This window comes from Fragaria vesca, linkage group LG2, assembly GCF_000184155.1.
Source record: "Fragaria vesca subsp. vesca linkage group LG2, FraVesHawaii_1.0, whole genome shotgun sequence".
Lineage (NCBI taxonomy): Eukaryota > Viridiplantae > Streptophyta > Magnoliopsida > Rosales > Rosaceae > Fragaria > Fragaria vesca.
In genome coordinates this window covers 21,408,913-21,429,903 of record NC_020492.1, presented here as the reverse complement: position 1 = coordinate 21,429,903, position 20,991 = coordinate 21,408,913, and the positions used below count along the sequence as shown (strand labels likewise).

The 20,991-nt window shown below is 38.0% G+C and overlaps 3 protein-coding genes across 3 annotated transcripts; 2 read left to right on the top strand and 1 right to left on the bottom strand.

Moving 5' to 3' along the window:
* Positions 1-785: 785 nt before the first annotated feature.
* On the top strand, positions 786-2,481 carry LOC101296261 (gibberellin 20 oxidase 3-like). Its single transcript, XM_004292783.1, has 3 exons — positions 786-1,318; positions 1,701-2,022; positions 2,209-2,481. The coding sequence occupies exons 1-3, from the start codon at positions 786-788 to the stop codon at positions 2,479-2,481; spliced, it is 1,128 nt and encodes a 375-aa protein (XP_004292831.1).
* A 6,390-nt stretch (positions 2,482-8,871) lies between these two features.
* On the bottom strand, positions 8,872-9,812 carry LOC101291112. The gene has a single exon (XM_004291095.1). The coding sequence runs from the start codon at positions 9,757-9,759 to the stop codon at positions 8,872-8,874; it is 888 nt and encodes a 295-aa protein (XP_004291143.1). The 5' UTR covers positions 9,760-9,812.
* Positions 9,813-18,264: 8,452 nt separating this feature from the next.
* On the top strand, positions 18,265-19,174 carry LOC101290831. The gene is made up of 2 exons (XM_004291094.1): positions 18,265-18,529; positions 18,629-19,174. Exons 1-2 carry the CDS (start codon positions 18,352-18,354, stop codon positions 18,886-18,888), a joined length of 438 nt encoding a protein of 145 aa, XP_004291142.1. The 5' UTR covers positions 18,265-18,351; the 3' UTR covers positions 18,889-19,174.
* The last annotated feature ends 1,817 nt before the right edge of the window (positions 19,175-20,991 follow it).

Sequence of the window (20,991 nt, the reverse complement as noted above, 5' to 3'; positions counted from 1 at the left end):
ATATATATATATATAGACAGTAAATAAGCACTGTGTGGGTACCGTGCTTCTGTTCCAATGATGAATAAGATCTCTGCAATGGAGAAATCACAGGAATCGATCTTCTTCTATCAGAAAAGAATAGCTAGCTACAAGGATTGAATTACAATTGGTAACTTGTATGGAGCTTATTGTGAACCACAATCATATTTCTCATTGTTTAACTATATATATAACAACACTGCATGGGTCAAAATTGCATGTACATACGAGGATTAAAATTGCAGTCCTCATTAATTAATCGTTGAGTACGTTGTTTACGTCTATGCATTTGTCCTAGCTTGTTGTTTATTTTCGAGCAACTAGGATTTCACAAGTAGATGTTTCATTTTTGTCACTTCTCCTTCTCCTGTTTCTTTTTTATATTCAGACTCTGTTATTACTTTAAAAAACAAACATCAAGTTGTGCTCAGAATTCAGAACCCTAATTCCGGAGTATCTGAATGGTTGTTTAATATATATATACACACACACACAAGCTACTGAGTAACAAATAATTAAGTTGACCCAAAACACAGTACGTACATAAAGAGCCTGTATGGCTGTATGACTGTATCTATGTCGTAGAAACGTATTATACACACGTACATGTTTAATCTGCTAAATCGAATCCCTGTTAGGCAATCATCATCTGTTCCTCCTATAAAAGAAGCAGTTCTCAAATGAAAAGCTAACCAAATTCCCCTTCCCCCTTTTCTAGCTTGTTTGATCTTCCTCTCACTCTCACTCTCACTCTCTCTATCAGCATGCTTCCTATTCTTCTTTCATCATCATCAAAGCTTCATGCTCGACAAACCAAACGAGGTCCCTGCCCTATTGACTCTTCTTTTCTGCAGCGGCAAACACATGTTCCCAGTGGTTTCATTTGGCCAGAAGCCGACTTAGTGGCGGCTCACGAAGAGCTCAATGAACATCTGATTGATCTCAAGGGTTTCTTCAAGGGTGACGATGTAGCAACCGAGAATGCTGCCAAGCTCATTAGGGCTTCTTGCTTGAACCATGGCTTTTTTCAAGTCACCAACCACGGTATAGACTCCAGCCTCATTCAACTCGTTGAGGATCATTTTGATAAGTTCTTTCACCTCCCCATTAGCGAGAAGCTGAGGGTCAAGAGAGTCCCCGGTAGCCCTTGGGGTTATTCCGGCTCCCATGCCGACCGATTCTCCACAAAACTTCCCTGGAAGGAAACACTGTCTTTCGGCTTCCATGAGAATGGACCAGAGAAAGTCGTGGTGGATTTCTTTAAATCCAAATTAGGGAATGGTTTTGAAGATACTGGGTAAATATACTAAACTACATCCTAGTAATACAATTACTTGGTATTCTTTTGCTATTTCAAACAAAATATTTGCCATAATATGTTCTGTTGTCAAACTGATATTATTTGTCCGATTATATTTGACATTCATTCAAATGAATAGTCAAGAGAGCAACATAATGTGTAGTTTTCTCTTAGTGTTTGAAAATCTTGTTTGTTTCTTCTTGATGTTTACATAAAGATGTATCGTGACTTATGAAATAGGTTAGATTATGGTTAAACTCTATCGATCAGCTAATACATAGTTAGACAAACGTGTTTACTATCAAGGCACGATGAGTACTCAATTACACACGTACATGCGGTAGTTAATTTGGTTTTGTGAGTTTTATTAAATTTGCAGGAAGGTGTACCAAAAATACTGTGAAGCAATGACGAGTTTGGCTCTTTCAATAATGGAGCTACTGGCGATCAGCCTAGGAGTGAAGCGGTCGCAGTACAGAGAATTCTTTAAGGATGCTCATTCTATCATGAGGTGCAACTACTATCCGACTTGCCAAGAGCCAAAGCTTTCTCTTGGGACTGGTCCTCATTGTGATCCAACATCCCTAACCATTCTTCACCAAGACCAAGTTAGGGGGCTTGAAGTTTTTGTCGACAACAAATGGCAATGTGTGAAACCCATCCGTGGTGCTCTGGTCATCAACATTGGTGATACCTTCACGGTACATATCTTAACCTAACTAGACTTTAGAACAAGGGTACTAATATTAATGTAATTTCTCATGTATGTTAGTAATGTTACCATGCATGCATGCATGTAGACTAATCTGAATGTATGAACTTACCAGAAACCATTTGGTGTTTGAGCTCGCTCGAATTAATGTGTATGGAATATCGACATGTTACAGGCGCTATCGAATGGATTGTACAAGAGCTGCCTGCATCGGGCGAGTGTGAACGCCGTCACCGAGAGGAGATCTTTGGCATTCTTTTTGTGCCCTAAGGATGACAATGTGGTGAAACCTCCAGAGGAACTTGTTACTGAAGTAGGAACAAGGAAGTACCCAGATTTCACTTGGTCCGAGTTGCTTGGATTCACTCAGAACCATTACAGATGTGATGAGTTTACCCTCCATCAGTTCTTCAAGTTCATCAAGTCTGAATCCAAATCAGTCAATTGAATAAAGCATGGTAGGATTGGTAGCTATTCTCGGAGATTTCCTAGCAGGCGGCCATATATGATATGTTTCAAATGGTGCAATCGTATAAGGCTTCTGGTTTTCAAAGGCCTCCAACTTCTGAATGTATTTAGACATGAATACTGCAGGCCCGTATTTGAGATTTTCAGACATGAGTCGAACACTCAAAGTTAGGCACTTTAAATGTCGTATAAATTCAGTTTTTTTTTTCTTTTCTATTTGTATGAAATTTTCAATAAAGTAATGTTACAAACTCAAAGTCTAACAACGACCAACATTTAATTGTCTTTAATCACCTCTAGTTTATCAATTAAGAAACCTTAATTAATGTGTCACCAACAATTACACCCAATAAAAGCTATAAAAAAACAAAATCTGGCCCTATATGCCATGAAATTGACTCTATATAGGGCCCTCTCTAGATCCAGACTATATATGTGTGTATATATATATATATATATATATATATATATATATAGTTTACTAGCGAATAAAATTGGTTTTGATCGAAGTTTTAGAAAACTTGCATCTCTTGGATAATCTAGATAAAGTTGATTGTATGATTGATTATATATATTAGCCATAGAGAGCTGTATATATCTGTCATATATGATGCAAAGTTGTATGTTCTTTTGTGTGCATAAAACGATATGCCATGAAATTGATTGTATAATTGCTTTTTCCATAGACGTCATTGGTCTATGAAGATCTTATAGGTTAGAGTTGCAGCTTTATGATTTGAATTGAGTACAGAAACAAAAGTATATAATCCGTGAATTGGAACAGAATGATGCTTTCAACGTATTGATTCTTTTGCTTCTTTTTTTCTTCTTCTTTCTTTCGTCAGTGTTCTTCATCTTTGATCTTCTGTCGATGATTTTCGATTCTTTCTTTTTTTTGATCGGCGATCTTTTTTTTTCTTTTCTTTTAATCGTACAAACTAGATTTTTTGGTTTCCTGATTTTAATCTAATTTTTCATTCTTTCTTTTTTTAATTTGATTTTTTTTATGAAGTTGGTTAGTTAGGTAATGCCACGTTAGTTATCACATCAATTAATAATTTGTTGAGATCATATTTGGAATTGATCTAGACCGTTCATTATTTTAAAATCTAATGACTAAGAAACAGTGTCAAAATTTGTGTTAATTTGATGTCCCTTTAACCGGACCCTAATTATATAATTATATATATATAGATATTATCAGGTCCAAATATCTGTATTTATTCAAAAGGTACGGATTTTCTTAATTGACCCACTTTTATATCATATTTTCTCATCTTAACCATTCACATTATAGGTATATATGAGTAGATCATCTCTACAAATTTTCAGCCAAATTGATAATCGTTAAGGTATCGAAACTATATAATTACAATGAACGAACCAAATTTGTTCAACATGAACCATTCATGTAATTCACAAATTTGAATACCTTAATGATTATCAATTTGGCTAAAATTTTGTAGAGATGATCTACTCATATATACCTAAAAGATGAATGGTTGAGATGAGAAAATATGATCGAAAAGTATGTCAATTAAAGAAATCTGTACCTTTTGAATAAATATGGAGGTCTGTATCTGAAAAGGTCTATATATATATATATAGCCTTTCTCGGCTGCAGACGTCCGCACCAACGGTTTTGGTGCGGATTTCCATTTTTGCACCACTTTCCGATCGAATTTCCTCATCTCCACCGTCTAGTATCTAGATAATATTGTGTAGATCATCTCTGCAAAATTTCAGCCAATTTGGTGATCGTTAAGGCCCTCAATCTCGAGTTTTTCTTGTATGAACACAACCGGACAAAATTCAGTCCGTCTATTTGTTTTTCGAGTTTGAGGGCCTTAACGATCACCAAATTGACTGAAATTTTGCAGAGATGATCTACACAATATTATCTAGATATGTCTAGAAGGAAGTTTGAGGAAATTCGATCGGGAAGTGGTGCAAAAATGGAAATCCGCACCTAAACTTTGGTGCGGACGTCCGCACCTGAGAAAATCTGTATATATATATATATACAGTTCCTATCCAGAGCGAAGTTTCGTTCTAGAATTAAAATGCGAAGCTCCTTTCTTAGCCATTGGATCAATTTACTTAAATCTAATGGACAATAACTAATCTCTCCAAACTAGAGTAAACAACCATGTTAACTATTAAGAAAAGGAAAAAGAAAGAAAAAAACGTAGAAATTAGGAGAAACACTAACTCTCTTTTTTAATTGCAAAAGAATCAATTATCTCCTAACTAGGGTTTCTCATCTCGTCTTCTTCTTCTTCTTCTTCTTCTTCTTCTTCTTCTTCTTCTTCTTCTTTTTCTGTGCTCCATCTTCTCTAACGCTCACGTTCCCCGTCTGATCTTCTAATTCATAGATTTATATGTGATCTTGAATTCAAGATCACATATAAATTGAGAAGAACAAATGCATAATTGAATGAATTGAAAACGCTTTCTCTTGTATCAACCAGATCTTCTTCTTCTTTTTCTTTGTGCTCCATCTTCTCTCACGCTCACGTTCCTCTGATCTTCTAATCTATAGATTTTAGATTTATATGTGATCTTGAATTCAAGAAAGGTCAAATTGAGAAGAACAAGTGCATAATTGAATTAATTGAAGATCAAAATATAAAGTCAAACGTTTTCTCTTGTATCAACCAGATTAAGCAATTTAATTGATTACGTGATGTTCCAATTCATGTTTCCCGATTCATGTTTTTCTTGTAGATGGGGGAACATAAACGAAAAGAGCAAATTGTCGTTTTTTTTTTCTTTCTTTTTCCTTTTCTTAATAGTTAACATGGTTTTTTATCCTAGTTATGAAAGATTAGTCATTGTCCATTAGATTTAAGTAAATTGATCCAATGACTAAGAAAGGAGCTTCGCATTTTAATTTCATAGCGAAACTTCGCTCTGGATTGGAACTGTGTATATATATACAAGGCTTCTCAGCTGCGGACGTCCGCATTTATTCTTACGGTGCGAATTTCCACTTTTCAATCAAATTTTCATATCTCCACCGTCTAGTATTTAGATATTATTGTATAGATCATCTCCATGGCCGGCCTTGAGACAAGACCAACTAGGCTGGTGTCTAGGGCCTCCCACAATTTTAGGGGCCTCTAGATTTGAAACTTTCATAAATATTTTCATTAAAATTCATTAGTTGGTTTGTTTTTTAGCTGTTTTTTACTATAAATAAAAAATATACATTAATTATCAGAATTTATCTCCAATTGTATATACTTCTTTCCATTTTTGTGAGTTCAATTTGACATTCAATTAACTTGTTAACATAAAAATGATTAACTTCCTTTCATTATGAATGTTTGGCTCTTGAATTTCAATTAATTAGTTAATAAAAATTTTCATGAAAATTAATTTTTAATTTTTACATCTAGGGCCTCGACCAACACAGGGCCGGCCCTGATCATCTCTGTAAAATTTCAACTAATTTGGTTATCATTAAAGCACTCAAAACTGCGTTTTTCTGTTATAAACATGAACGATTTAAGTTCAACAGAATTATGTTCATCCATTGGTTTAATCGAGTTGAGTGCCTTAATGATAACCAAATTAGCTGAAATTTTGCAGAGATGATCTATACAATAGTATCTAAAGATTAGACGGTGGAGATGTGAAAATTCGATATTGAAAAGTGAGTATAAAGTGGAAATCCGCACCGTAAGAATAAATGCGGACATCCGCACGTGAGAAAGGCTATATATATATATATATATATATATAGAGAGAGAGAGAGAGAGAGAGAGAGAGAGAGAGAGAGAGAGAGAGAGAGAGAGAGAGAGAGGAATATGCAGGAGAAGAGGACAAATGAATGGAAAATGACGTGCCGAGAATATAGATGAATACCTAGTAGGGGCTGCAGACAGGGATTAGCTTGCAGACAAAACAGTCAAAACTCTCAGGACAAGAAAAATCCTAAATTTGCTTCCTGGCCTCGAACCCGTCTCAGATGGGCAGGGGCCGCATTGCCTTCGATCTGATAAATTAGACCAATCTGAATTCTGAAATCTGATACGCTGATGCCGATTCCATGCATGGAAGATCCACCTACGGCTCTACCTCGCTTTGCCGAACCATGTATGCGTGTACGTATTTGTGTTTATTATATATAGAGATGATTGGCAATAGTTATGTATACGTATCATTGATTTGTACTGGTATTGATTCAACATATATTCGATTTTATAAGAACCCTATATTCCTGGATGAATAAAACTTCTTCCCCTTTTGTCATCATAGTATGCTAGCCTTCTGAGTTTTAGAGACAAAACAGAAGCCAGCTAGGTAGGTGCATACGGTCCATCCATAATTCCATACACATAAGCTAGAAAACTGGGGGTCGTTTTCAGAATCCTGGACAGGCATGCTGCATGCATGAGAGAAATAATGGACAGGAAGATCATAGACATGAGACCCCATGCATGTTACATCTGGATTTCCATAATCTGGAAGGCAGAGTAGTATCCATTCAGACCATTCTAATTGAAACGCATGCAGTAGTTTTGGGACGGGGCCATTTTTTTAAGGTCTCGATCTCTCTTCTGAATCGAATTTCTTCAACAGAGAAAAACTAGTTTCACTTCCCGACGACTGCCGACTGCCGACACGAGTATCTAAGAAGGTAATTAACACTTCTTCGACCCAGGACTGCAGCACGTGATCTCAGCCTTCCTATTTAGGAGGCATCGCCCCTGCGATTATGCATGCCCCTACCCAGCTGTCTTCTGGATTTAACATCTATACTCTTTCTTCTTCTATTTTTATTCTTTTGCGATTCCTAATACCTCACTAATTAAGTTGGCATTTGAGAGACATTTAGGAGAAATGACACAATATCAGGATTAGCTTGTGTTGGAATAAGCATGATTTCTAAAGGAAAGTCGATCTGCGCAATCTATTCGTAAAACAGAAACAACCCTAAATACTAAACCCGTTTGGTTGCCCCGGGACGTTAGGTTATATATAGGCTAAGACTACACTAGTCTTCATACTCAGTGGCGGATCCATGATTAAGAACTAGGTAGGGCTTGGTTTTTTTTCCCCCTCCTCTTGTTGACTAAAGTGATATGAAAATCCACCATAAATTAACCAAAAAAAAAATTAGGTATCTAAAACTACCATCTAATTGATTACTAGAAGAAAAAAAGAACATTAGACCCTACAGACGCAATAGATTCAATACCACACAAAAGTAAGACCCATTGTCCAATTTGAGATGATTATGTTTTGGGAAAATTAAGGAAAAAAAAACAATTTAAAGAAATAAGAGGCATTAATGGATGCAAAATTGTAAAGAAAATGAGAAATGCAATGGGAGAACTAAAAGAAAACGGAGAGATGATTATACATTAGGAAAATTAAGGAAAAATTTAAAGAAATAAGAGGAATGGGATGCAAAATTGTAAGAAAATAAGACCTACGATGTTGTGATTTGAACCCAAGAGGACTAGGAACCTACAAATATTCTTAACCAAACCTATTATTTCAACTTTTATGCTAGGTGAACATATACTGCGGAATTTATATGTAGAAATCTCTGGGCTCTAGCCAGTCAAGCCTTGGGCTAGATCCGCCCTTATTCATACTAGCCAACTCATGTTTCGGCTCTCTATTAGGTGAAAAGAAAATAACATATCAATATCTTTCCAAATTTCGCCACTAGGTAAATGTAGTAATGAAGTAGCTTAAAATTTTCAAAGGTGAAAATAAGTCTGACAATATTTAAGCGGATTCGTTAAAACAATTCTATATATAATTTGTTCTTTTGTTTGTTTTCTAAAGGGTTTTGGTTTCATGTCCCCTCTTAGGTACTATCTTTTTTTTTTCATTTAATAAAATTTTCTGTTTGACCCAAAAAAAAAAAAAAATTCTATACATATAATTTGTTAAAAATTACCCATAAGCTAGCACGTAATAATATGGTTTATGAATTGCATTCATCATTCAAGTTAAAAGATTCTCGAGTATGATCTGAACATCAAAGCGAATCATCCAAGTTATCGGTTTTAGATTGATTATTGTGGATTCTTATCAAATTTAGATCAGAATTTGGCATCAAGATCATGAAATTGGTGATCTAACGTTGTGGGGTCTGGGCCAAAAATATCAAATATGTCTTTTGGGCCATGATCTTTCACACAGCCCAGGCCGAAAAGAAGCAATGAAGTATCAAGCCCAAACATTGTTCATCATAAGATACGAATATCATACGATACGATAATAGAGTACAACCAAGATATCAAACCAAACAAATATACAGAAAATAAATGAACAAAACCATACCAAACCCACAAATGAATGAAATCAAAACCTTTCTATATGCAGTAGCACACTCGACGTTAATTTTCTACAAGAAAATAAAACAATCCAAAGAGATTAAAGGGTTATCAATGTCCTCAGGAACAGACTCCATATAATGGTCATGAGCCAGAGCTTCTCTAACTGCAACTTCATCGATTTTGGAACTGATCCTGTGAATCCTAGTCTGCGTCTCTCTCGCAGGACTCTTCAAACAAGGCCGAGCCATTAACCCACTTGGGTTGTTGTTCGGACTAGCCGGCCTGATATTTGAAACAATTTTTGGCGGGTTGGCCATAACTGTTCCCCTGTTCTTCTCTGAAACATTGAACCTTCTACTCGGAGACGGCGACCTTAAGCTTCTAGAGATCACGGGCTTCTCGGGCTCTTTACGGAAGCTCTTCTGTCGCTTTAGAGTTGGTGAAGTACTTGTGCGGACTCTCTTCTGCGGCGTTGTTTGAGGACTCCCATTTCCTCTGTTTATTGGGCTAGGCTGGTAGTGGTGGTGGTGTTTTCTCAACGTTGCCGCCGCAACTGGTTTTTGTGCTTCCTTGATTGAAGCTATGCGAGATATATGCGGGTTTTCTTTGTAGCAAGACCACAAGAACTCGTTGGAGAAGGATCGGTCGATCTTTGAACTGCTCGAAACCGAAGAAGCGCTGCTTGATAAAGTTGAGCTCGATGAGCTGAGGGTGGAGTTAGAGTTAGTAGTGGTGGTGGTGCAATAAGAGAAGGAAGAAGCTGAGGAAGTGGAATGTGAAGGGGAAGAAGGAAAGGGAGAGATTTTGTTTGAATGATGATGAGAGGGAATTGGAGTGGTAGGTTTAGGAGGTTGGGTTGAGATTACCAGCTTGTCTTGGACTTGATTGCAGAATTGATCGTCTTCTTCGATTTGGAACTGGGATTTGGGGCTGCATTTGCTAATGCAAGAACCCATGGTTTCTGCTGGGTTTTGATTTTGGTAGTGTTGTGGGAATTTGATGTGGTGTAAGGTATAAGTGCTGATATAGTGCAAGTACTTTTTTCAAGTGAAAAATAGAGGGAAAGGTGTGTGTGTGTGAGTATGGCTTTTGCTTTTGCTCTTTTTCTTTTCAGACATTTGAATTTGGTTGCCGGGTATGAAATCCGTTGGCAACGGTAAGGTAGAACATGGTGGCTACTTTTGACGATTTCATCATGTAGATGTAAATGCCTCTCTAGTCTCAACTTTCTAGAACGACATTGCAGGGTACATTACATATTTTGGCATCACATTCTGTTTGTATATTCAGAAGCACCACCAATTAGGGCGGCCGATATGAAAAATATAGTACCTTTCTCTTGCATATCCAAAATTATATTTCGTCACATGTCATTTGCCTATTGGATATATAGAAAATGGATTGGTTGGTGGTTCTGATTCAAGATCTTCTCCATTTGAGATCCCCTTGCAATAAAAAGATGAAAATTATTGAAGAGAACTACATCCTTAGACTCAATGGGGGTTACCAACCAACAAGATCAAACTACCGATCGATTCAATGTTCTTACGAGGAAAGAAAATGTTTGGAGTCAAAAAACTAATCAGCAACTATAAACAGATATACAAAATCTCTATATATTGTAAAGAAAAGTCATGGTTAGATCTGAGAAACAGTCAAGTTTCGATGTAAAACTCATGGGTTTAAGGTATGTAAGAGCTAGAAATTAAGAGTCAGAAATCCAAGAAATAAGAAGCAAGTCATGAAGATTTACACTGATTTTATTCAATCATTTTCCAAAGGGAACCAGGTTAATCAGTACAAGCGCTTCATCTTGCTGGTCTCATCCCTAGTTCCCTAGCTAGGCATGGAATTCCCCCATGCCTTATCTGGCTTCACTGTACAATCAATGGCGGCCGGGTAGATTTATAAGTACTACGACACACAAGACTGCCAATCATTAGACACATATTTACACACAAAACTACAACAACAGCAGCAGCGGCTTATATAGGTCTGCAGAGATTAAAGATAGCTCGATAATCTCATTTTTCAATAATTCATCATCTGCAAATTAGTGGCTTCAAGGGATCTAATAATCATTCAGATAATTCCAGCAGCCCAATACTTGAATTCCAGCAACTCAATAGCAACATTTAGTAAGATAGCACAGCCCAAGTAACTCCCACCACTAGCAATCAAAAAAGACTAGTAAACCTGCCAATTTCTTCATCACCAGAACAACATAGCAACTGATTTGGACACCATCTCCCAAGTAGGTAGAACTAGCACACAAACTCATAAATCCATACCATAATCCAAACTCCTTAAGCCAAGTCACCAGTCCGAAAAACAAATCTAAAATCTTCGTCAATTTTTGACTTCAAACATAACTTTGATAAAAAGAAAAAACTGGAAAACTGACGACATTGTGCCTAACAGACGAGACCATAGCAAAAATCTATGAATCAAGTAACAGAGCTACCCAATCGAAAAGATACTACCAAATTATGCTGGGATGCTGCACAGTACAGAGAATGAATTTCAGAGAACACAATTTTCCTTTGCACACTGCCCTTCTTCAATAGGTAAATCTCCCAGAGATGAACACAACTAACAAATGGAGCCTCACAATCAAATGAAATCTAGATCTTCTAGCCAGTATCACCAGTCCAAAAATAAGGATAAAATTCATCTTCATACTTTTAACTTCAATTAGGAAAGAAAATAGACAAATGATGATACTAGGCAGAGTAACCGAGATCACAACCTCAATACCATGATTCCAAGAGATAGAGATGACCAAATCGGGAAAGAGATTACCATCAGAAACTGAAAATCTTAAGATTTTGATGCTAGCTGAGGGGAGAGGCAGAAATTAACATAGGATGCAGTCCAATTCGATAACCATAGACTCCCAAAAAAATAACTCCTCGCAATTGAAGACCTTGAAGAACAAGAAGAAGAGGCCCAGACCTTGAAGCTATCACCGTCGAGGCCATAAATTTCAGCACCCGCGACGTACACAGAATCGAACTCAATCAGAGATCAGGTCGAGGATGGAAGGCGACGAATCGGGCCTTGCCGGTGACGAAGAACGGCTGGGCTTCGCCGATTAAAGACCGAGGAAAAGGAATCGATTCGAAATTGAAACTGAAATTGGTTTTAGGGTTTTGAAATTGGGGAAAACACGATTCTCATACTAGACGAAAATGAAAGATGCGGAAGCAAAGATAGATTTAATGCACACAGCCACAAAAACGTGACCATGGCTCTGATATTATAGTAAGAATCAGAGATTTATTGAAAATAAAAGAACAAGAAAGTAAAGATAAGTTGAAGAGCTTAGAGCTACATTGTAGATGTTCTTATTGATTATATTGCTCCTATAATCCTAGCACCCTCCCTTAATCATATGCTTGGTAACAAACATAATTGTTGGAACAAACTACACAACCATAGCCAATTTTCATGAAAGAAAACAATTACAATGATAACATCCCAATTCAATAACCCAACATCCTTGTAAGCTAACTGAACTTGATGGTTGCAGCAGATAAGAAGGGAACATATAGGAGAACAATGGCAGCAGATAAATCACGATATGAGGAAAGCTAAAAAATTCTGAATTTATGTCAATTTGGATGATAAGCTGACTTTGCAAACTGAAAATTGGGGCTTGCGCCTCAAGAGTTCATTGTGTTTTTGGTACTTGCCGGTCTCACGAAGCGCGACAGTTCCTAGCTTGAATCGGCAGGGCTTCTTCACTCCTCCAGTGGTAGCAGTTGACTCGAGAGCGAGTTGCTTGCTGTGAGCCTTCCAGAGATGCGAGTGAACAATTTGTGATTCAAGTGAATGGTTTTGTGAAATTGAAGGGTGAATCTAGAGATTCGGGTTAGGATGAGGTGTGTAGTATGAAGGAATGGATGGGCTTTGAGGAGAAGTGGTGAGTGGTTGTGGAGCAATATGATGAGTGGGTTGCAAGTGAGAAGAAGAGTAGTATCGTGTGTGAGTCTGAGAAACACAAGGGAATCGGAGAGGAAGCCAGTGGCCATTGATTAGGGTTGCAGAATGGTTGTTCTACGGTGGTGGGTATGAGTTTGGCTGTGTGAGCTGCAGAGGTACGTAGTTTGGTTGTGAGAAATTCTGAGGTGGTGGGTACGGGTTTGGCTGGGTGGTGTGTAAGAATACAGCGGTGGTGTGAAATTGGTCACAGGATGATAAGTGGCTTCAACCAAAGAGTGATCGTAGCAATTTCCAGTAACCCCTTCGCCGTATCTTGCCGGAATCAGCCTCAGATGTGGGCTCTGATACCACTTGTTAGGATCCTCAGGATCTCAGCCATGAAAAGCCATTGCAAAGAAAGGAAAGAGAAAGCTAAAGAAAGAAAATAACTGAAATTAAACTTCAATATTCTTCGATACCATTACAACCATATCGCCTTATAAAAGGAGAATAAACCCTAAAAGACCGATCGATGAGAATAACCAGAAAGCAGATCACTGGTCTAGCTGGCTACCTATCTCCACAAATATCCTCCTCAAAATAGCTCCTCTGGGCGGCACAGGTGCCCTTCCTCCTTGACCTTGGGACTGATCACTACGTGTGCCTCCGCCAACACCACCCCTGCCACCGTCGTTACCGCCTGTTCCACTTCCTCCTTGACCTTGGGACTGATCACTACGTGTGCCTCCGTCACCACCACCGCGGCCGCCGTCGTTACCGCCTGTTCCCCTCATCTTCAGGATAGCTACTCGACTCGAGCACGTACTACTCCTCCCTGGCGAGTTGGACTAAGCTCACTATGCTGCTAGCTTTGTTTGCTCTGTGTATACAGGGGATGAATCTGTAAGATATAGAAGCGAATAAGCCAAGCATGAAGACAAAACGCACATGGCGAAGAGGGCCAGAGCTGATTGAGCTAGGGCTCCCACACCGGATATTATGACTTGAAGCGTTCACCTGCGTTCAACTCCATGCTTCTGGTTTTCATCAACACCGTTCTTTCTTTGAGGAATGACGTATAAAAGGTTTACTGAGTTAGGTCAGCAGCTAATTCTGGCATGTGGGTTTTGTGGGTGAAGTAAAGGTTGAGGTCTGGCTGAGCCGCCGAGCCTTATCCACATATATATAACCAGCTCATATTTTGTTTTGATATTTACTTCAAAAGTGACAAGGAAGTTTGGATAAAATGGTTCGACGCTTTCAACTTGATTTGTTTGACTGGTGATTCGGTAGTGTCGGCAAACATTTTGATTCTAGAAAAGGGCTTGTGGGCTAACCTGAAATAGCCCAACCCCATCTACTCTTCTCTCAGTTTGGGCCTGAAACAAAAGCAACGCCAGTTATATCTACTGTTATTTCAGTTTGGGTTTGGATGAGGAGCCCCAACGCCGCCCATTGTTAGTGTAGAAAATAAACTACAACAAAGAGTGGAGGAATTAAAAAAAAAAAAAAAAAAATCAAAACAGGATTAGAGGAGAAATTAAACTTCCTAATAATAAAAGTAGCTCAAACCCCAACACTATTTGGTCTAGCGATATCAGTTTCTCTTTTATAAGCGAGAGATGGTCAGTTGACAATAAATTGGTTGTTATGTTTGAGTTGTTTATTTAATCATAAAAAAAACAGTAAATCAGAAGTTAAGGCATTTCATTGATCCACTACTCCTACCTTAGAGCATCTCTAGCAGTATTGATAAATTGAAAAAAATTAAAGATTTATCAATTTTTAAATGAATCTTTGCTCCAGCAGGATACTTAAGAAGTTGATACATTTATAAATTGATAGAGAAAATTGATAAATTTATCAATCTTGGGGAGACAATTAACTAAAACTTAGCTAATGTATACAATTTAGCAATACTGCTGGAGCAAAAGTTTAAAAATTGCTACTTTAAATCTAAATGTTGACAAATTTAACAATAAATTTAACTCTACTGCTATGAGACCTATTTTAGAGGCAAATATTAATATACTGTGTATACGTGTTCTTTTTTTTTTCATGGAAATAGGAACTCGGTTTGTTTGAATTGAGTAGTATCAACTATATTAGGGGACATGATTATGTCTATGATTTGGGGTATCCTATCACATGGTGTCCTTGTTTTATCATTTTCTCTTTGAAATCATTTGTATTCCATGGCAGGACAGGAGTACTCATGTGTTCTAGTACTGAATTTTTATGAATTATATATAGCAAGGAGGGAGCACCATATATGGTCCGTAGATTCAGATGACTAGAAAGATTCTGGGGATCATGAATTGAGTTATGGTATTGTCAGGGTCACTCCTCTATCCCATAATAGCTGTGCCCTATTCCTCCTATAGCTTCGATTAGCTTCATCAGTCATCAGTCATCACTGATGACCAGCTAGTACTGTCTCAGCAGTTGATTAATTAGAAGATACCTGTCTTTGGAATTTCCAAGGTACCAAGTTGAGAGCATTGGCTTGGCCTGCTCACCTGCTCAATTGATCTCATTTTTGATGTCTTTTTTCTTTTTCTACGAAGAGAACGTTTGTTTATCATAAGAACCGTGGTTTACTATATGAATGTTATGTGAACCAGGAGTCGGGAGTTACTACTTACTCAAAAAGCTAAGACATGAGAAGAGGGTCAAGTTTGAAATTGGGGGATTGTCTAGACTGGTACCACACTGTTGAGCTCACTGTTTGCCGGATTCGTGTCTACGGTGACAGAAAAGAAAAGGAAACACTGAAAAGGCTCGAGGACGTTTTTTCGAGAAGTGCTTCTCTTGGAAAGTGTTCAACACTTCCAAAGACTTAATAAGATTCCAACTTTTCCGGTCACGTTTTACTCTTCCTCTTGTCTTTTTACTGCATCCGGGGGTTCCCCTCGCTTTAAAACCAACGACAAATACTCGAAACAACCCCCTCTCATCCCTCTCCTTTTGCCTCTTGCTGATTCTCTCTCAGATTTTCAAATCAACCGAATCTTTTACTTCTCTCTCTCTCTCTCTCTCTCTCTCTCTCTCTCTACAGTAAGAGAGAGAATAAACACTAGCTAGCTCTGGGCACTCTCTCTCACAAGTCATGAAGTGACCAAAGCCTTTCAAAGAATCAAAATGCACAAACCCATGCCATGCATTGGCTAGATCACATTCTGGGTCACCCAAAGCTTTTCTCTTTTTGTATTTCAATGCCAGTTTTGTTCTGAAAGGTAAACACAGTAGTTTTAGTCTGCTGGGTGTTTGTCAAAATGTCCAGGCCATATGGTGAGCAACCTCCACCACCACCACAAGCCTTTATAATACAGGGCAGCGACGCCAGCACTTACTCCCCGCATGGCTCGATTGGTGCAGTAGTTGGTGTGCTAGTAATGGTAGTAATCCTCGCCGCAGTTGCTGTTGTAATCGGACGGCTCTGCTCCGGCAAGACTATCATGGGCTACGGCCATTACGATATGGAGAGCTGGGCCGAGACCAAATGCTCATCTTGCATTGATGGAAGGATCAGTACTGTCTCACTTCCCAGGCCCAATGTGTCAACAGCAACACCACCAGCACAACCATCTGAGCAATCTGATGCTCAAACATCAGCAACTTCTGCAGATGCATAACTTCTAGTTCTAGCTAGCACTCTTCTGGGTTTTGATTCAATACGGTAGGCTATCACAGCTCTTCTGTTATTTGTTTTTTGAAGTTTTGTACTGCATAGCAAGCTCATTGTGTCTTCAGCTGTATTCTGCACTTCAGTTAATGGAAGTTACTACATTTGCTTGATCATTGACCAAGGCAGGTGCTATGTTCCATCCATTTAAGCCATTGAAAAGGAAAGGGCAATGCCTTCAGCTCTTAGAATATTAAGTGAAAGAACAGGTGGATATCACTGGTAGTTCTTGAGCTGGGTTTAGTGTACTTCTTGTTCTTCTGCAATTCAATTCTTAGACTTGTGAGTTGCTGTGGCATTAAAGCAATGTGTTTATGGACCATGTGATGAGTAGTACTTCACAGTTGTATTCTTCTGCAGAAGCAGCACCAGCAACAAAATCAAATCATATATTCCCTTCTTGGGTTTATAATGAAAAGTACTGGACCTTGGTTAAGTTTATAATGGCAAGTGGGGTTTGGTAAATTTCTTTGAATTTCTAGTCCTTTTCCCACCAATTCAAACACAATATATTCTGGCATTCACAGTAATCACAATGGCAGCTACTTATAATTACCAGCTGCCAGCTAGCTGGCCTTACCTTGCCTGACCTGCTTCCATATACAGAGCTACTAAAAGCATGAAGCACATTACTATGCAATTTTGCAATAGTTGGTCAATAATGTTAGATTCCAATTGCGACAAAGCCCAAAGGCTGATGGAATCAAAATTTGTCACATCCGGATCAGGGTATGGCAATAATGTTGTAATGCATTAAGGCTTGTAGTTGGCCAAGCTGAAATTACCATATCTTGAGTTTGGAGGTCGGACTGTAAGATTGCTAGAAATCACCAACAAAAACATGACATTTTAGACGCTCGGGTTTAAAAAATGTTAGGGTAGAATATTTTTGATATCAACCTACCTTGTTTCTTGTGAATCGCTGCTTGGATTGCCCTACATACCTTGTTTCTTCATGATATGCTCGGCAAAAATGGTTTCACAAGAAAACCACATAGAATATATGAAAATCTATGCCCTAGTGTTTCTCATACCTTTTTTTTAATAAATAAATAAATAAATAAGGGATTAGACGAGATTAGCTCGGGCAAATTAATCGAATGGATATAATGAGAATTGAACAGAAACTGAAAGTGTAAAACCTTTTAATTAGTTAGCTGTTAGGACAGTTGAGTTCATGTACGTGTTGAGATGTTTCTAGTATAGTAGTATATGCTTGGTTTCTAGTTGGTTTGAGCCTTTGTATAGAAATATGAGGTGTTTTAGAATATGAAAAATGTAGAATGGTCTTGTGTCAACCTTTGTAAAGAAAATCAAAGCGATCAATAATAGAGCAAATGGTGATGATCTTCCTTCTCCAAATTCTCTGAAGCGCACTACGAGCTAGCCTGCAAACTGAGACATAGAATTGTAGAAATGGCGTCGGTTGACCGTCGTTGAATCCTCGTGTTAACATCCACCCTAATTAACTATACCCCGTTGCCTTACTCTGACCTTTTGAACCCTTAATGCGCCGGTAATTATAGCCACTGCACAAGTTCTTGTTCTTAGTGGATGATCACCTAAATAGCCATGACCAAAACCATTCGTCAACCATGCATTTTACTTCTGTGCCCTCCATTTATTCTGATTGAAGCTACGTAATCTCACTAATCTGAACTTTGGCAGTTCAGTAATTACCAAATGAGAAAAAACGGAGCAAAAAATCACCTTCTGGAATCTGGAAATAAGAACATGTTGAATTACTTGATTCAAATTTAAAGCGTCGCATTTCATCACCAACCAATTCAATTGACAGAGGCAATAGTCAAATTTTTTTCCTATATAAACCCTATAAGCGCTTATGTTTTCTCATCACCTTCTCATCTTCCAGTTTATACATTTTACTTGGAACATTGTTGAAGTTGAAGAACAACAACTACTAGTTTAAGATACGCAAATGGCTTCCATCAGTTACACTACACAAGGCTTCATTCTCCTCCTAGCTGCTGCTTCTCTGTTAGCAGTTAGCGAGGCCAAAACCATTGTCGTCGGAGGGAGTGAAGGCTGGCGTTTCGGCTTTAACTACACAGAATGGGTCCTCCAAAACAGCCCTTTCTACATAAATGACGAACTCGGTAAGTCCCACTCGAACGCACACATTACCTGCATCATGCATGTGTTAATGCATGTCATTTAGTAGCGCTCACTTCCCTGTGTTTGTTTAAATGCCGCAGTGTTCAAGTATGATCCACCAAGCGGGAAGAACAGTGGCTACAGCGTGTACCTGCTTCCCAACCTGTGGAGTTACATAAGCTGCGACTTCAGCAAGGCCAAGATATTGGCCGGTCCAAACCAGGGTGCCGGCGAGGGCTTCAAAGTTGAACTTAACCAGTGGAGGCCTTACTATTTTGCCAGCGGTGACAAAAATGGTTACAACTGCAAGGACGGGCTCATGAAGCTCTTCGCTGTGCCACTTCCGCACTGGAACAACTGATCATCCATGCATATTCACGCTTAACAAGAGCCTTTTTGGGGCCTTGATATAGAATTATACACATTTACACTTACACATACACATACACATACACATGCACACACCCCAGATTCATTAGTATTATGTATTCAATAATTCTGGAAGTATCTGAGTGAGAATAATGAAGACGGTGATCGATCTTCTTCCTTCTTAATGAAACTGTATACGAGTTATATGGGAACAAATTAATTAGTTGGGAGCTTGTTTTACATAATAAAAGATAATTTTGTTTGAATTTTATACTAAACATTGCAATCTCAAACTATTAATTCCGTTTAACTAACAAGCATGTTTATGGATATATGCGCTCTATACCAGAGAATGCATCAAACGTTAGTGTTTATCTAGTCGCTAACTGATCAAGAAATTCATGTTTAACTACCTTTAGATTTACATCAAAAGTTTAACTCAAAATAACTCTACTTAAAAATAATTATTCTTACAATTAAATTTACGTTGAAGGCTGGTTAAGCATGAGTTTTTTTATACCTAGTGAACATGGCCCATGCATCCATTCATTGTGTTGTGTAACGTGGAGTGCAAACTAATTCTATAAACTAAGTTTACATTTAAAGGTAGTTAAGCATGAGTTTCTTGGTAAGTTAGTGACGGGTAAACATCACTGATGCATCAAAACCTCTTCACCTCTTGTGTTGTGTAATGTGGAGTGCAAAATAAATCTATAAACTTGGGCCTCGTCACCTTTTCATACTCGGTTTTGGGTTTACAATTGCAGTCAATCTGATATTGTTCTTCTCAAGTTAAGAAAGCGCAGACAAGATGAACAAGCTAGACAGTTCTTGGTTGTGATGCACGTAACTCACGTTCATGGTTGCTTCCGATAAAGGGTGGACACATTTTAAACATGCATGCATTATAGAATAGCAAATGCATGAATCAAATCACATCGACTGGGCAAATCCAAAAGGCAAAAGTGTGTGCTTGTTTGTTTAAAGTTGGACACAAGTTTGAGTGCCAGTTCATGCTTGCTTCCAACCGCTCCGAAACAAGCTGCCGCTATTCCTATCTTATTCGTTAATAATAAGTTTAATTACTTTCCTAAGAAAATAAAACATGTTTAATTACTTTTCCACATTTATTCTTTTTCTCCCCACTCAGGAAAGCAACGTCCTGTTTCCGACATGAGAGTCTGGTGATTGATTTCAAAGTACCTGAACTTGGTATATGAGGAAACAAAAATCAAATGTGACGGTTTTGTGAGAACATCAAGTGTCTATGAGCGAGTGCGTCTTTTAGGTTTTAGATCGAGTGTTTTTGATTGTGTGAGTGGTTGTGCATTGGAGGAATATAGTTCACGAAATGATATATTGGAATACTGAAACATAAAATCTTTGATTTAACTCGTTACGTCGCAAACGTCATAAATACTAATTGAACTAAGGATTTATATCCTTAAATTTATCACTGATTAGGTAGTGTCTCTTTGGAATAGTCATTGAGCCATTCTGGACCACTTTGTGATGGACCATTACAAGCTAACTCATCACAAAAATCTCATACATTTTCTAAACTCAGTTTTATAATTAGATACAATGCGACAATATATATTCTTATCCAAACCATAGTACCGATATTTTGTGGATATGCATATATATACTAATGTTTACATCCCGGTCAGAGCATGAGCTGGGCTCAATAGTCTAAAGTTTCAGAAACTCCCAAAGAAAATGTTAATTATACCAGCAGAGACGACGTGTAGTTGTTCATACCATCCAAACCAATTGGTTAGTCACTTGTTTTCAATCCAGTCACGCTTACGAGAAAAACTAAGAAAAGGTAAAAGTAAAACCATGCATTGCAATTTGCAGAATGAGAACACGGCACCGTGAAACCATCTTTATATATTTTGCAAAGTTTGGAAAAGCATGTACTTTAAGTGATTACTTAAACACTTGATATCCTTCCCTTTTTGTCTTTTCGAATCTCTCATCGAATTCCATAATATTCGTCCGTTGCTAGGTTACAGCCTGTAAAATCCATACCAAGTTTGATAATTGAAGAATCTAGCTAGGAGAGTTCATTTGATTTTGAACCCTTCACCAA

Bases quoted from the DNA above. Each gene is read 5' to 3' on its own strand.
- LOC101296261 (XM_004292783.1), top strand. From the start codon at position 786: ATGCTTCCTATTCTTCTTTCATCATCATCAAAGCTTCATGCTCGACAA. The intron at 1,319-1,700 runs GTAAATATACTA...TTAAATTTGCAG, and splicing joins AATGGTTTTGAAGATACTGG to GAAGGTGTACCAAAAATACT. The intron at 2,023-2,208 runs GTACATATCTTA...GACATGTTACAG, and splicing joins ACATTGGTGATACCTTCACG to GCGCTATCGAATGGATTGTA.
- LOC101291112 (XM_004291095.1), bottom strand. From the start codon at position 9,759: ATGGGTTCTTGCATTAGCAAATGCAGCCCCAAATCCCAGTTCCAAATC.
- LOC101290831 (XM_004291094.1), top strand. From the start codon at position 18,352: ATGGCTTCCATCAGTTACACTACACAAGGCTTCATTCTCCTCCTAGCT. The intron at 18,530-18,628 runs GTAAGTCCCACT...TAAATGCCGCAG, and splicing joins CTACATAAATGACGAACTCG to TGTTCAAGTATGATCCACCA.